General features: G+C 51.2%; 1 protein-coding gene across 1 annotated transcript in view; it reads left to right on the plus strand.

Moving 5' to 3' along the window:
* LOC123999213 (protein Jade-1-like) overlaps nucleotides 1-12,997 on the plus strand; it is a 141,399-nt gene extending 128,402 nt beyond the window's left edge. The window contains exons 11-12 of the mRNA XM_046304758.1: nucleotides 5,657-5,788; nucleotides 11,366-12,997. Coding sequence (XP_046160714.1) covers nucleotides 5,657-5,788; nucleotides 11,366-12,327 — 1,094 coding nt within the window. The 3' untranslated portion in view covers nucleotides 12,328-12,997. The remainder of the gene's footprint in view (nucleotides 1-5,656; nucleotides 5,789-11,365) is intronic.
* The last annotated feature ends 1,722 nt before the right edge of the window (nucleotides 12,998-14,719 follow it).

A 14,719-nucleotide genomic window follows, 5' to 3' on the forward strand; every position in this document is an offset into this window, starting at 1 on the left:
AAGCGGTAGAGGGAGCGGGAGAGAGAAGGAGAGGAAGCGGTAGAGGGCGCGGGAGAGGAAGCGGTAGAGGGCGCGGGAGAGGAAGCGGTAGAGGAAGCGGTAGAGGGCGCAGGAGAGGAAGCGGTAGAGGGCGCAGGAGAGGAAGCGGTAGAGGGCGCAGGAGAGGAAGCGGTAGAGGGCGCAGGAGAGGAAGCGGTAGAGGGCGCAGGAGAGGAAGCGGTAGAGGGCGCAGGAGAGGAAGCGGTAGAGGGCGCAGGAGAGGAAGCGGTAGAGGGCGCAGGAGAGGAAGCGGTAGAGGGCGCAGGAGAGGAAGCGGTAGAGGGCGCAGGAGAGGAAGCGGTAGAGGGCGCAGGAGAGGAAGCGGTAGAGGGCGCAGGAGAGGAAGCGGTAGAGGGCGCAGGAGAGGAAGCGGTAGAGGGAGCATGAGAGGGAAGGAGAGGAAGCGGTAGAGGGAGCATGAGAGAGAAGGAGAGGAAGCGGTAGAGGGAGCATGAGAGAGAAGGAGAGGAAGCGGTAGAGGGAGCATGCGAGAGGAAGCGGTAGAGGGAGCATGCGAGAGGAAGCGGTAGAGGGAGTGTAAAGAAACTCTGGTGTTGTGCTAATGAGCGCAGGTAAGAAGTGGGGCACGGTGCAACAAAGACAGGAGAGGAAGCGGTAGAGGGCGCTTACACACTCTCTATTTCACACACACACACACACACACACACACACACACACACACACACACACACACACACACACACACACACACACACACACACACACACACACACACACACACACACACACACACACACACACACACACACACACCGCAGCTGAGTGCTCCCAGAAAGAGGAAATTGACCACACACTTCAAAAAGATGAATCCCTTGGAGTCACTGCACCTAACTGACAACGCCTGAAAATGTAAGTGAGAGGGGGAGTGAGAGGGGGAAAGAGGGAGAAGTGTGAGAGGGGGGAAAGAGGGAGAAGTGTGAGAGGGGGGAAAGAGGGAGAAGTGTGAGAGGGGGAAAGAGGGAGAAGTGTGAGAGGGGGGAAAGAGGGAGAAGTGGGAGATGTGAGGGGGAAAGAGGGAGAAGTGGGAGGGGGGAAGAGGGAGAAGTGGGAGGGGGGAAGAGGGAGAAGTGAGAGGGGGAAGAGGGAGAAGTGAGAGGGGGGAAGAGGGAGAAGTGAGAGGGGGGGAAGAGGGAGAAGTGAGAGGGAGGGAAGAGGGAGAAGTGAGAGAGGGGAGGGAGTGAGAGGGAGAAGAGGGAGAGTGAGAGGGGAGGGAAGAGGGAGAAGTGAGAGGGGAGGGAAGAGGGAGAAGTGAGAGGGGAGGGAAGAGGGAGAAGTGAGAGGGGAGGGAAGAGGGAGAAGTGAGAGGGGAGGGAAGAGGGAGAAGTGAGAGGGGAGGGAAGAGGGAGAAGTGTGAGAGGGGAGGGAAGAGGGAGAAGTGTGAGAGGGGGGGAGAGGGAGAAGTGTGAGAGGGGGGGAGAGGAGAGGGGAGGGAAGAGGGAGAAGTGAGAGGGGGGGAAGAGGGAGAAGTGAGAGGGGAGGGAAGGGGAGAAGGAGAGGGGAGGGAAGAGGGAGAAGTGAGAGGGAGGGAAGAGGGAGAAGTGAGAGGGGAGGGAAGAGGGAGAAGTGAGAGGGGAGGGAAGAGGGAGAAGTGAGGGAGGGAAGAGGGAGGTGAGAGGGGAGGGAAGAGGGAGGAGGGAGAGGGGAGGGAGGGGAGAGGGAGAAGTGTGAGAGGGGGGGAGAGGGAGAAGTGAGAGGGGGAGAGGGAAGGGGAGGGAAGAGAGAGAAGTGAGAGGGAGGGAAGAGGGAGAAGTGATTGGGGGAAGAGGGAGAAGTGAGAGGGGAGGGAAGAGGGAGAAGTGAGAGGGGGAGGGAAGAGGGAGAAGTGTGAGAGGGGGGGAAAGAGGGAGAAGTGTGAGGGGGGAAAAGAGGGAGAAGTGTGATTGGGGGAAGAGGGAGAAGTGTGAGGGGGGAAGAGGGAGAAGTGTGAGGGGGGGGAAGAGGGAGAAGTGTGAGGGGGGAAAGAGGGAGAAGTGTGAGGGGGGAAAGAGGGAGAAGTGTGAGGGGGGAAAGAGGGAGAAGTGTGAGAGGGGGGGGGAAGAGGGAGAAGTGTGAGGGGGGAAAGAGGGAGAAGTGTGAGGGGGAAAGAGGGAGAAGTGAAGAGGGGGAGAAGTGTGAGGGGTGAAGAGGGGGAGAAGTGTGAGGGGTGAAGAGAGGGAGAAGTGTGAGGGGTGAAGAGAGGGAGAAGTGTGAGGGGTGAAGAGAGGGAGAAGTGTGAGGGGTGAAGAGAGGGAGAAGTGTGAGGGGTGAAGAGAGGGAGAAGTGTGAGGGGTGAAGAGAGGGAGAAGTGAGAGGGGGAGGAAGAAGTGTGAGGGGTGAAGAGAGGGAGAAGTGTGAGGGGGGGAAAGAGGGAGAAGTGTGAGGGGGGAGAGGGAAAGGGAGGGGGGGAAAGAGAAAAAAACAACTGATCTGACTACAACGTTTCCAAATGTCTCTCCAAGTTGGTCCGTTGCAGAAAATTAGTTTTTTTTTTTTTTCGACAGCACACATATTCACAAAAATAGCTAACACATCACTCATACATATGACCTTCTATCCTACACACACTTACCGGCAGTGTTCAGGCACGCACACACCCACACAACAGATTTGTTGAAAACCACATGTATACTCACACACACACACACACCCAGGGTAGCCTCCGTGTGAAACACAACCCTCCTCCATCAAGGGGAAGCGTGATGGAGGGAGACCCTCACTGCCCCCACAACTCGGCCTCTATTATAACCAGCATGAGAGGAAGTCAGGCGTGCACACCACCCGCTCCACTGTTGGTCTAAGCAGCGGGAGCGTGTTAAAACATGTCCCCCAACAATAAGTGTGGAAGGGGGGCGCCAACCCAACCGCACAGCTCATGGGCCGGTTCCTCAGCGTTGTCTCTCCCTCTGTGTTATGCGTCTCTCTGTGTGGGTCCAAAGAGATGCTGGCGCAGATGTACAGTACCAGTCAACAGTTTTGACACACCTACTTGAACAAGGGTTTTTCTTTGTTTTCTACGTTGTGGAATAATAGCGACATATGGAACCATGTAGTAACCAACAGAAACAAAAAACGTTAAACAAATCTAAATATATTTTATATTTGAGATTCTTCAAAGTAGCCACCTTTTGCCTTGATGACAGCTTTGCACAGTCTTGGCATTCTCTCAACCAGCTTCATGAGGTAGTCGCCTGGAATGCATTTCAATTAATGGGGAATTTGTTTTGTGTATTTCATTTCCTCTACATTATTGTATGACTCCTTTGAGCCAATTAGTTATGTTGTAACAAGGTAAGGGTGGTAATACAGAAGACAGCCCTATTTGGTAAAATACCACATCCACATTATGGCAATAACAGCTCAAATAAGCAAAGAGAAACAACAGTCCATCATTACTTTAAGACATGAAGGTCAGTCAAACCGGAAAATGGCAAGAACTTTGGAAGTTTCTTCTAAGTGCAGTCGAAAAACCATCAAGCGCTATGATGAAACTGGCTCTCATGACGACCACCACAGGAAAGGATGACCCAGAGTTACTGTGCTGCAGAGGATCAGTTCATTAGTTACCAACCTCAGAAATCGCAGGTCAAATAAATGCGACACAGATTTCAAGTAACAGACATATCGCAACATCATTGTTCAGAGGAGACTGTGTGAATCAGCCTCCATGGTCAAATTGCTGCAAAGAAACCACTTACTAAAGGACACCAATAAGAAGACGACTTGCTTGAGCCAAGAAACACAAGCAATATACATTAGACCAGTGGAGATCTGTCCTTTTTGTCTGATGAGTCCAAATGTTAGATGTTTGGTTCCAGCCGCCATGTCTTTGTGAGACACAGAGTGGCTACTTTGAAGAATACAGTATAACATTTGTTTAACACTTTTTTTGGTTACTACATGATTCCATATGTGTTATGTCATAGTTTTGATGTATTCACTATTATTCTACAATCTAGAAAATAGTAAAAATAAAGAAATTATTGAATGAGTAGCTGTCTAATTATTTTAACTGGTACTGTGTATTTACTGTAAGTGTGCTTGTTTGTGAGCGTATTTGTAGTTGTGAGTGTGGGTGGGTGGGTTTCCTGTGCCTCATGGTCCCCAATGACTATATTCAAGAGCTGTGAATAGAGGATGGTGAAGGTTTTGACTGTGAGGGAGTTCTTTGGTCTGAGCTTTTTTGAGAAGTGGGACAGTTTCTCAGTTTGGTCATGGTTCATTTCTCTCATCACAACGATTAGTCCAGCTGGTGGGGTAAAAGGTGACATTCTGGGGTCAGATTGCTCAGTTTCTCAGTGTAAGGTTCACTCTGACTGGGGGAGAGGGAAACTTAACCAGGAGGGAGACAAGGAGCCTCTGTGTACTGTTCACTGCTTAGTACTGACCCCGAATTTAGTTTAGGATAATGAAATCAAACATTGACTGCTACAGAGCCTCCTCAGTATTTGACTGTGTTTACATTATGCATATGTATTTAACTGCTACACAGCATGTGTTCCAAATGGCACCCTATTCCCTATATAGTGCACTACCTTTGACTGCAGCCCTGCAGAATATAGGGAATAGGCTGCCATTTGGGGCACACACGGTATGTCCCCAAGGGCGCACACGGTATGTCCCCAAGGGCGCACACGGTATGTCCCCAAGGGCGCACACGGTATGTCCCCAAGGGCGCACACACGGTATGTCCCCAAGGGCGCACACACGGTATGTCTCCAAGGGCGCACACACGGTATGTCTCCAAGGGCGCACACACGGTATGTCTCCAAGGGCGCACACACGGTATGTCTCCAAGGGCGCACACACGGTATGTCTCCAAGGGCGCACACACGGTATGTCTCCAAGGGCGCACACACGGTATGTCTCCAAGGGCGCACACACGGTATGTCTCCAAGGGCGCACACACGGTATGTCCCCAAGGGCGCACACACGGTATGTCCCCAAGGGCGCACACGGTATGTCCCCAAGGGCGCACACGGTATGTCCCCAAGGGCGCACACGGTATGTCCCCAAGGGCGCACACGGTATGTCCCCAAGGGCGCACACACGGTATGTCCCCAAGGGCGCACACACGGTATGTCCCCAAGGGCGCACACACGGTATGTCCCCAAGGGCGCACACACGGTATGTCCCCAAGGGCGCACACACGGTATGTCCCCAAGGGCGCACACACGGTATGTCCCCAAGGGCGCACACACGGTATGTCCCCAAGGGCGCACACGGTATGTCCCCAAGGGCGCACACGGTATGTCCCCAAGGGCGCACACGGTATGTCCCCAAGGGCGCACACGGTATGTCCCCAAGGGCGCACACGGTATGTCCCCAAGGGCGCACACGGTATGTCCCCAAGGGCGGTATGCAGGGCGCACACGGTATGTCCCCAAGGGCGCACACACGGTATGTCCCCAAGGGCGCACACACGGTATGTCCCAAGGGCGCACACACGGTATGTCTCCAAGGGCGCACACACGGTATGTCTCCAAGGGCACAGCCAATCAGTTTAAAAACACCAGTAGTTCATCCAGCACATGGGAAAAAATATCCCGGTCTTGACCTGCCTCTCCCTGACTTCATGCTTGGCTGGCCCCACTGCAATGTTGCTCTCTTTCCTCTGCAGAGAAAACCATGAAGGGCCATAAGGGGAGACAGAACGGGGTGAAGGAGAAGGGGAAGGAGCGGAGGAAAAGCAGCCCGGAGAAGAAGAAAGAGAGGTGGAAGCCTGACAACGGCTCCCTCCTCAAACAGCTAGGTAGGTCTGACACACCACGGGGGTTTGTGTTTGCGCTGCGAGTTTCCAGTCGAGTCGATGACGTGTATGACACCCACTCCCCCCTGAGTTGCTATCACACTTCCCCCGACTTGTCCAGGCTCGCACCATCTAGATCTGGGTGCTGATTCTACACCCTTCTTCTGAAGTGTGCACTTGCACACACTCCCTGTCATGGATTTAACAATGTTGGAGAGCCAATGCCTACACCAATCCAAAGCATTGAAATCCATTACTGGGAGTGTGCAAGTGCACACTTTGGGCGAAGTGTGGTGAATCAGGATGCAGCCTCGGTCTCCTCTGTGGATACCATCTCTGGAGAATGTGTCTGTGCTGAGCGATTAGTACATTTTGAGGTTGTTTCGAACAGAATAAAATCATTTTAATGTAAGTCCCATGATGTTAGTGATGCCCATTATTGCTTATCACATATTAACCATCATTTATTCACATGACTTTATTACATCAAATATTTCATTTATGTATATATCTTTTATTTTTTGGTGACTTTATTATTTAATTCTAAGTCATTTGATCTCATCTCTACAGAGCTGCTGCCTGGGGAAAAAAACACTATTTTAGTAGTTCTTCAAAGTAAATAAGGCATACTTTTATGCCTGCTGAATACCAACTATCAATCACTAAGTTAATGTATTTTCAGGTAGAGATACCTCCCGACGCAACAGCTGCTCTCTATATCACCTCACGATCGCATGTTCTTCTGTTTCCTGAGTAGCAGACCTAAAAGAAACAAAGCCCGGACAAGTAGATGCGCAATGGATTGTGGTCATTGTAGTTAGTTTAGCACATAAACTGTTGTAATTGTGTCAAATATTATCCTGTTGGAAACTACAACTCCCTACTTACTACATTGCACAGTTCAGGCTGGATCGGATTTATATCTAAGGAAACTGCAATGTGCACATTAAGCTTAGAAGAAAAACCAAATTAAATGGAATACAAATAATTGAATCGACGTCGGTCAATTAGTAAAAACATAAAATAATAATAACCGACATTTCGGTTAATCGCTCGGCACTAATCAGTATCCAAACTCTCCAGATCATGATGAAGATGCTTACATTATCAACATTCAGGAGGAAACGTCTTCCCGCGGTTACACATACTCAACTAGAAGCATCCTTCATCCCCAGACAATCTGTAGAACCATTAACAGGGAATCGACTAGGAAACTGTTAGCCACTGTTGACATCTGTGGTTGTCCTGCAATATTTCACTTTCTGTGTCAATACCGATCTTTTAGCGGACAGGACTACGACGGTGATGTGAGGCGAGTGGCTTGGCCCCTTTATTGGAGCTGAGAAGCGACATATGGACAGGGCTGGAGGAGCCTTCATGTCCCCGGCCTTGGTGACGGTACCAAAGCAGAATCGTATCCCACGTGTGTCCACAGAGCCCTCGGCTCTCTTCAGAGCTCCCGTAGGACCGGTGCCTCCCAATGCCCGTCCTTATACTCCACTCTCATCTTTTCGTTGTGTTACCCACTCCAAAACCAGTGAGCAGGTGGACCTGGTGGTGAACTTGCACGTGGGAATCTATTGTTTACATTATAAGCAGTGCAGTATAGCACTACGGTGGTGCAGACACACACTTCAGGGTCCACCTATAGTACGCCACACAGCCACGATAGACAGTTTTGTGTGTGACGGGCCTTTTTGCGGGCGACTGAGGACGGTGTGTGTTTTGAGTCCATCTGCTCTCTGTCAGACTGCTCAGTAGTGCTCTGACGACTCACAGGGCTGACTGCATGTTGGTATACACTCCAACTCTACCTTTAAGCACTTAACCCCAAGCGTGTGTGTGTTTCTCAACAGAAATGGATGCTGTAGTAGTGCTGCTATTCTATTGTTCTTCTTGGACACTGTTTGCACTCTCCTGTTGGCTGGTGTGATATACCGTGTCATTGAGAGATGCCAGTTGAGTCCTTGGTGATGCCAGATCAGATTTGGCCAGGCAGAGAGTTACTGAGAGGAGTTGCAACTATAGCCATGGAAATGCATCTGTTTGCATGGCTTGGTGCAGGTGTAGCTTCTCAGGTGTACATAAAAAAAAAAAAAACGTCAATATTATTTTCCGGGTAGAAGGGGTAGAGGTTAATCCTCATGGTGTGGGCCCAGTGTCCCTGTCCGCCACCTTGCTTTTCTGAGCGCTGTGGGTGAGGTGCGTGGTGTTGCGTGCCCCCCTACTAAGGCAGAGCTGCTCTCTTAAATCCCCAGGCTTTAGCGTGTGTGACCTTCCCTCAAGGAACAGGATAACCCGGGGGGTCAGAGGGTAAGGGAGAGCATCTCCAGATAAGGCAGTGGGACAGAGGCTGGTAGAGGTGCAAATAGCACCCCTTTCTCTATATAGTGCACTAGTTTTGACCAGAGCCCTTTGGGAATAGGGTGCCCATTGGGACGTGGACGGATACGGGCATCTGGCCCACGTGATAAGCATGTTGTAACGTGACCCCTGGGTGGCAGACAGAGTGGAGTAGAGTACCTCTGAGTGTTGCCGTGGTGAAATAGACTGCAAGACCTTCTGGGTGTTGATATTGAGAGGGCTGGATAATTACTAACTCAGACTGATACTTTGGGCATCATTTTAACACTTCATTTGTGTTTCCGCCTCTAAGTTCTTCAGGCATGGAGTTTACAGTGCTCTCCGTCGCTGACTAGCACTGCTCACTCCCCTCTCTTTCCCTCGCTCCGTGCGTATGCGGGGTTGTCAGGGCGACAGTTGGCACCTGAGAACAATTGGCACACTGTAGCGGGGCCTGCACAAACACAAGTCTGGCTCTGCCCCAGCCAGCGCATTCCTGGCTCTTTCTAGCCTAGCTCAGCCTCCCTCCCTCCTGTCTATCCTGCCTATCCTATCCTAGCCTTGCTTAGCCTCCCTCCCTCATGTCTAGTCTAGCTTAGCCTACCTCCCTCCCTGGCCCTACTTAGCGTAGCTTAGCCTGGTCTGGCCCTGTCCCAGCCAGTGCATTCCTAGCCCTACCGGGCCTCACCTAGCCTAGCGTGGGCTGCTACCATACCGCAGCAGCCTAGGCCCCGGGGCTGCTTTCACCGGGTCCACGGAACAGAGCCAGGAGAAGGGCTGCAGCCAGCAGACATGCGCAGCGGGGTGGGTTGGAGATGAAGAGGAGAGGTGGAGCAGAGTGGGTCACGACCAGCCCCCGCCCTCCCTTCTCTTTTCCAACTCTGCTCCCTCCCTCCCTTTCTGTTCCCCCCTCCCTGCCTTCTCCCTTCTCTCTGTTCCACCACCTCTCATTCCCTCCTCCCCTCTCGAGTCTCCTGTCTCCAGCAGAGGCGCTGGTGCTGTTGCTGCGTCATGGAAACGTCTGGCCAGGGGATGCTGATCCAATCACAGCAGCTCCTCCTGACCTCCTGGTGGGCACAGTGCCTTATGGACTGAAGGGGGAGGGGGGGGGGGTGACTGGGTAGAGGATGCATCCCAAATAGCACCCTAGTACCTATTTAGTGCACTACTGTGCCATTTCGGATGGACCCAGTGCCTTTCCAATAGGATTAATCCGTTGCCGGATGAATGACGACGCCGATGCATTGTCCAACAAAAACACCCAAACCGTCTGTCTTTTTACATAAGCAACTCGTCGGAGAATACTTGACTTTAGTTGTACTTTTGATGGACAAAAAAAAAGGACAATGATGTCGATCATAGACGCATGAACACAGATGAAATCGTTGGAGTGTGGCCATAGCCTTAGAGAGGGGAGGGGCTAACAGGAAGATTTACCAGGTGATGACTCGGTCAGGAATGTTGAGGGTTGTGTTGGTGTGACCGCCTGGGCCCTATGTGGTCTAGAGGAATCCGGTGCAGTTGAAGGTAGTGGGGAGGTAAGATGTGCTGACGAGCATCTCCGTTTGCGGGGAGAAGTACACTTGTTTTCCAATCTTCTCTCCCTCCGTCCCCACACCCCTACCTCGTGTCTCTGTGGTAAGATGTTGACATGCCCAGCAGAGAGCGTCTCTCAAGTTGATCCTCCCTGCCTCCTCTCCTCCCTCCCTGCCTCCTCTCCTCCCTCCCTGCCTCCTCTCCTCGGTTGTGTTCCTCCCATACTTCAATGGGGGCTGTGGTGGAATTAGCCCTCTGTTAATGACTGTGATTTAAAAATGCTATTCTAAGTAGGAGCTTCATCTCATTAAACAGGCAGGATGGGTGTGTGGAGCTGGAGCCAATTGCACCACTGCTAATACTCTGTCCCTATGCCAGCCAGCACCTTACTCATCACCTGAGGAGATAGACACCACTCCACACCAGACAGAGAGACACACATTTAAGGAGGTTATTGTAGCTCATTGAAACAACACCACACCTATAGGGTTTAACTGTATTTTCAGCAGGTCTACCTTTTTTAAAAGAGGTGTGTGTGAACAGTGGCTCATGATGTTTTGGGTTGACAGGAACCCAGTGTGTTCCTGGTTTAGGGGCAGGGTTCGGGGGAGTGGAGAGTGTTACCCAGCGTACTGTCCCCTGATGCATCTCCCAGACCGTGGGAGAGGGACTTCATGGGATTGGAATACGGGTGGTGGATGGAGTTCTGTCTCTAGGTGTGTTCTGAATAACGCCCTATCCCCGGCCTATGTAATGCAACCCTACGGGCCCTGGTCAAAAGTAGTGCACTACTTAAGGAATAGGGTCCCATTTGCGACACCGCCTGGCACCAGTGTGTTTCCCTCCCCCTCTCCGCCTCCTCTCTATTTCCTGTGAGAATCGGTGTTCCCGAGCTGCAGCGCGGCTCTGGCAGCCAACTCTGGACCTTAATGACAGACAAGGAGCCATGCAAATCTCCTAATTATATACACACACAGCATGCATTGTCTCTAAAAGCTGCGTTTGACAGTGAACGTCCCTGTTGGTGGTGGTGACAAAGCACAGACAGACCGACGCAGAACGGGGCTAATGCATTGTTTAAAGTCGCACAGGAAGTGGGGTAGATAGGGGGTTTGAGTCCCAAATGTGCCCTTTTCCCTATGTACTGCCCTACTTTTGACCTGGGCCCATAGGGGGCTGGTTAAAAGTAGTGCACCATATAGGGAATATGTTGATATTTGGGACGCACACCCTACCGCCTGTTAAATGATTGATTCGTTGAAGGAAAGTCTGGTCAGGTTTAGCATCACGACTCCGACCACAAATCCCCCGTACTGTACTTTGTCACCCAGACCTACGCTGTGTCTTCCTATGTTTTACAGGTTTGTTCCAGACTTCCTCCCGGAAGGCTTTATGTTTTGGACGGAACAGTTGATCCTACTATCCATCCGCAGACATGCATGAGATTTCAGAATCGTCTGTATAACAAGGGCGTCAAACTCTATTCCTGGGAGTGCCGTGTGCCTGCAGGTTTTCAGTCCTCCCTTGTTACTTAAGTGATTATTTAAGGTCAAGGATTCCTCAAGAACTCCCATTTACCTGGTTCTCTAGGTCTTCATTGGGCACGAATTGAAAGGAAATAACATGGCCCTCCTGGAGTTGAGTTTGACGCTCTAGACTGGTCCTCTATGGTCCTCTCACCTGTCCATCTCTTCCCCCCAGGTTTCCCCAAGACCTTCCCTCTGGACAACTCGCTGTTTGACAGCTGGCTGGCCCAGTCGGTGCAGATCACAGCTGACGACATGCTGAGCCAGTGGGCCCTGGATGCCGGGCAGCACCGTGACAAGACGGCCAGCTTGCTGTCTGACCAGCTGCTGCAGGGAGAGGAGAGCCTGCTCAGCCTTATGATGGACCACTCCATGAAGTCCACCTGGAAAACGCCTCAGCTGGGCCGCAAGACCCGGGGCAAGCCCAGAGCCCGGGCCCAACACTCCCCCGCCGCAGCAACCACCCCGCCTTCTGCCACCGCGGTCAGTCCCACTGCTGCTGCCACCGCCTCCTCCACAGCCACAGCCAAGGGGACTCTGCTGGCAGATGACAGGCCAGGCCACGGGGCCCGTAGAGGGGAGAGGTCCCGGGGCTCCAAGGCCCTCCACCACCACCACCACCACCCCCAGACCAGGAGCACTGAGGCACCACTGGACCCGCCGCCGCAGCCGCCCACCTCCAAAATGGACTCCTGTCACATCTCGGAGGAGCGCGGCCCCTGGGACAGCCTCACTGGTACAGGGGCAGCGTCTGCCCCCACACCGCCCCCTCTGGCCTCCTGCTCCCCCCCACAGCCCTGCATTAGTCCCGGGACAGTGCCTGAGGGGAGGTCAGGGGGGGGTCTCGGTCACCGCACGGCCCTGCGCCTCCGTCTGCCCCGGCAGGGTAAGTCCCGGGGGAAGGGCGGGGGTGGAGGGGGGAAGGAGGTGGCAGAGCGTCCCCTGGATAGGGAGAGAGAGAGAGACCCCCACCCAGTGAAGGAGACGTTGTCGCTGCTGGACCCCGAGACGGATGGCTACTTCTCTGACGTCGAGCAGAGCGACTCGGACACGCACTCCAGCGGCCGCAAGCTCCGCCTGGCCCAGTTGCATTCTGGGAGCGAGGACCTGCTGAGGAGGAGCGTGCTAGCGTTGTAGAAAAAAAAACTGAGACGCTCTCACACACACACACACACCATCGTCCAGAAGACACAGTGATTTCTCAGACTGACCGGAGCGCCATCCCAGCTCCCGCTACCACGGCTACTGTCTGTCTGTCTGTCTGTCCGTCTGTGCTTTTGATATTATACATGCCGTTATTTTCTCTCTAGATCGCTTTAATGAACCAAATCTCTGTACTTCACTAGTCCTAAATCAGTCTCTCTGCTCTGTTCTGGGGATTTGAACGTAGCTGTTAGTCAGATAGCTACATACACAACGAGACCCTAGATGTTAGTAGTGCTTGTTAAAGTAACAAATGCTGTATGATGACGTAAGAAGACAAAGAGGAAATGGATTTTGGACAATGTTACATTTGAGGTTTTATTTTGAAGTATAGCATGGCGGTGACCCATGTCATCAACCCTTCCTAGTGGTGTGGTCAGTGGTGACTAGCCGCTAGCATTGGGGCGAATACTTTGTGGGCATTATAAGCTGGTTCAGACGAATCTCTTCCTTTCTCTTGCCGTAAGATGGATCCCGCGAGGCGATTCCTGGGATCTGATGTTTTTAAAAAGCCTTTCAGTTCAGCATCATTCTGAGAAATGTACAGAAAATATCAAACGAATATTAGCCTTTTTAAAGCACAAATAGCTAACGGGAACTGTAACACAAACATTGCGGCATAAACACGCACACTCTTTCAGACATGCACACCAGACACATTACACACACACACGCACACGCACACGCATACTCACACACGCACACACACACACGCATACTCACACATACTCTAAACGACTCTGTCTGCATCCAGCCGTTGTAGAAACACACTGGTTGATAATTACGTCAGCTCTTCACTGACTCCTCCCTCATCTTCCGTTTGGGCCTGAATCATTGGAGAAACAGTATTTTATCGTGTGCCTTCTGTCGCTCCCCCAAAATAAGTTTATCAATCACTTCTAGAATCAGATTTGTAACAATCAAAAAAGGAACATCTGTTGTATTGTCCATCAAGCGTACTGAAACAGAGGGCTTCTCGGACCTTAATTGTAGTGCCTAAAAAAGACATGTAAATGCAGCTCTTGCCATTTAATCAACCCAACCGCATGCAAAGCCACACAGTTCTACCATATTTGTGCAAAGTGCTGCCCCAACAAAGCAACTTCTGGAGTCGTTGTTGCTCCAGTCAGACGAATCGTATAGTCAGCTACATCACAGAGTTCTGGATTCTGACTACTTTTTTGAGTTCTTTGTAAATTTATGTTTTTTTTTTTTTTCCGTCTCAGAGAGTTGTATTTTGTACTAAAAGCGGTCCACAGTATTTTCTCAGGGTTTAAAAAAAAATATATTAAAAAAAAAATGTTTTTGAAGGCGACTAAGAAGGGTTGAAAATGTATTGAAATCAAAGTTAATCCGTAAATATATAATACCATATACAGCCTTTTCTACATATGATGGGTATGTCTAGAAAAGGTTCCTTTGGCAATGCTCACTGTTTAAACTCTGACTACTACTGTGCTGAGAGCTTTTCTCATGTCTCAGTCAGTACACTACTACTAACCCACCTGGCTGTCTCCTGAGTTGATAATGCCAAAGAACAGTGTGTATAACAGATAGGGCACCATGCACTTACTCTGACTGCGTCCCAAAATGGCACCCTATTCCCTGCTTAGTGCATAAGGTGTCATTTGTGACGCAGCCTCACCTGGGAGTTGTGCATTGCTCAGGCCTGCGCTGGCATGGTGTGACTCTGCCTTTTTAAAGGGGGGGTGGCGGCGTCCTGACACCCACCACCACTATTCCACCCTGGACTCTCCCATTGTGTTACAGGTGTGTTACTTACTGGCCCTCTGTGCCACTGACCTACTCTGGATGGAGTTGAATGCTGCTGAACCGTGTGTGGATGGGCGGCTGATGGCTGAGCCCGCTGACAACCCCCAGCGCTGGTATAACAGGGTCGTAATGTAGAAGATGACTCGTTTTGTATGTTTGTTTTCCTGTCCCAGAGGGGACACAAGGATTCAGGATGAAACTTCCTAAAGCAGCGTATTGGTCAGGTGACACTGTCTGTCTACAGCCAGTCTGGCTCCTTCCTTTCCATCCACCGCAGACCATTACAACCATAGAAACAGAATGAGTAGCACATTCTATTCATTCCTATTCTACAATCACATCATAATACCAGAAGAGCAACAATGCTCATCGTTGTCTGCAGATAGGTCGTTGGGGTGGGTGAGTGTGGTTAGCAGTGTAGCAAACCCTCAGAATCCACCCCACCACCTAACCCTTTATGTGTTGCTAAGACAATGAAATGGAAACTTGGTTTCAATATTCAATATATACACAGATTTAGACTAGGCTGTGTTTTAGATGGGACCCTTCATAT

Source organism: Oncorhynchus gorbuscha, linkage group LG16, assembly GCF_021184085.1.
Source record: "Oncorhynchus gorbuscha isolate QuinsamMale2020 ecotype Even-year linkage group LG16, OgorEven_v1.0, whole genome shotgun sequence".
Lineage (NCBI taxonomy): Eukaryota > Metazoa > Chordata > Actinopteri > Salmoniformes > Salmonidae > Oncorhynchus > Oncorhynchus gorbuscha.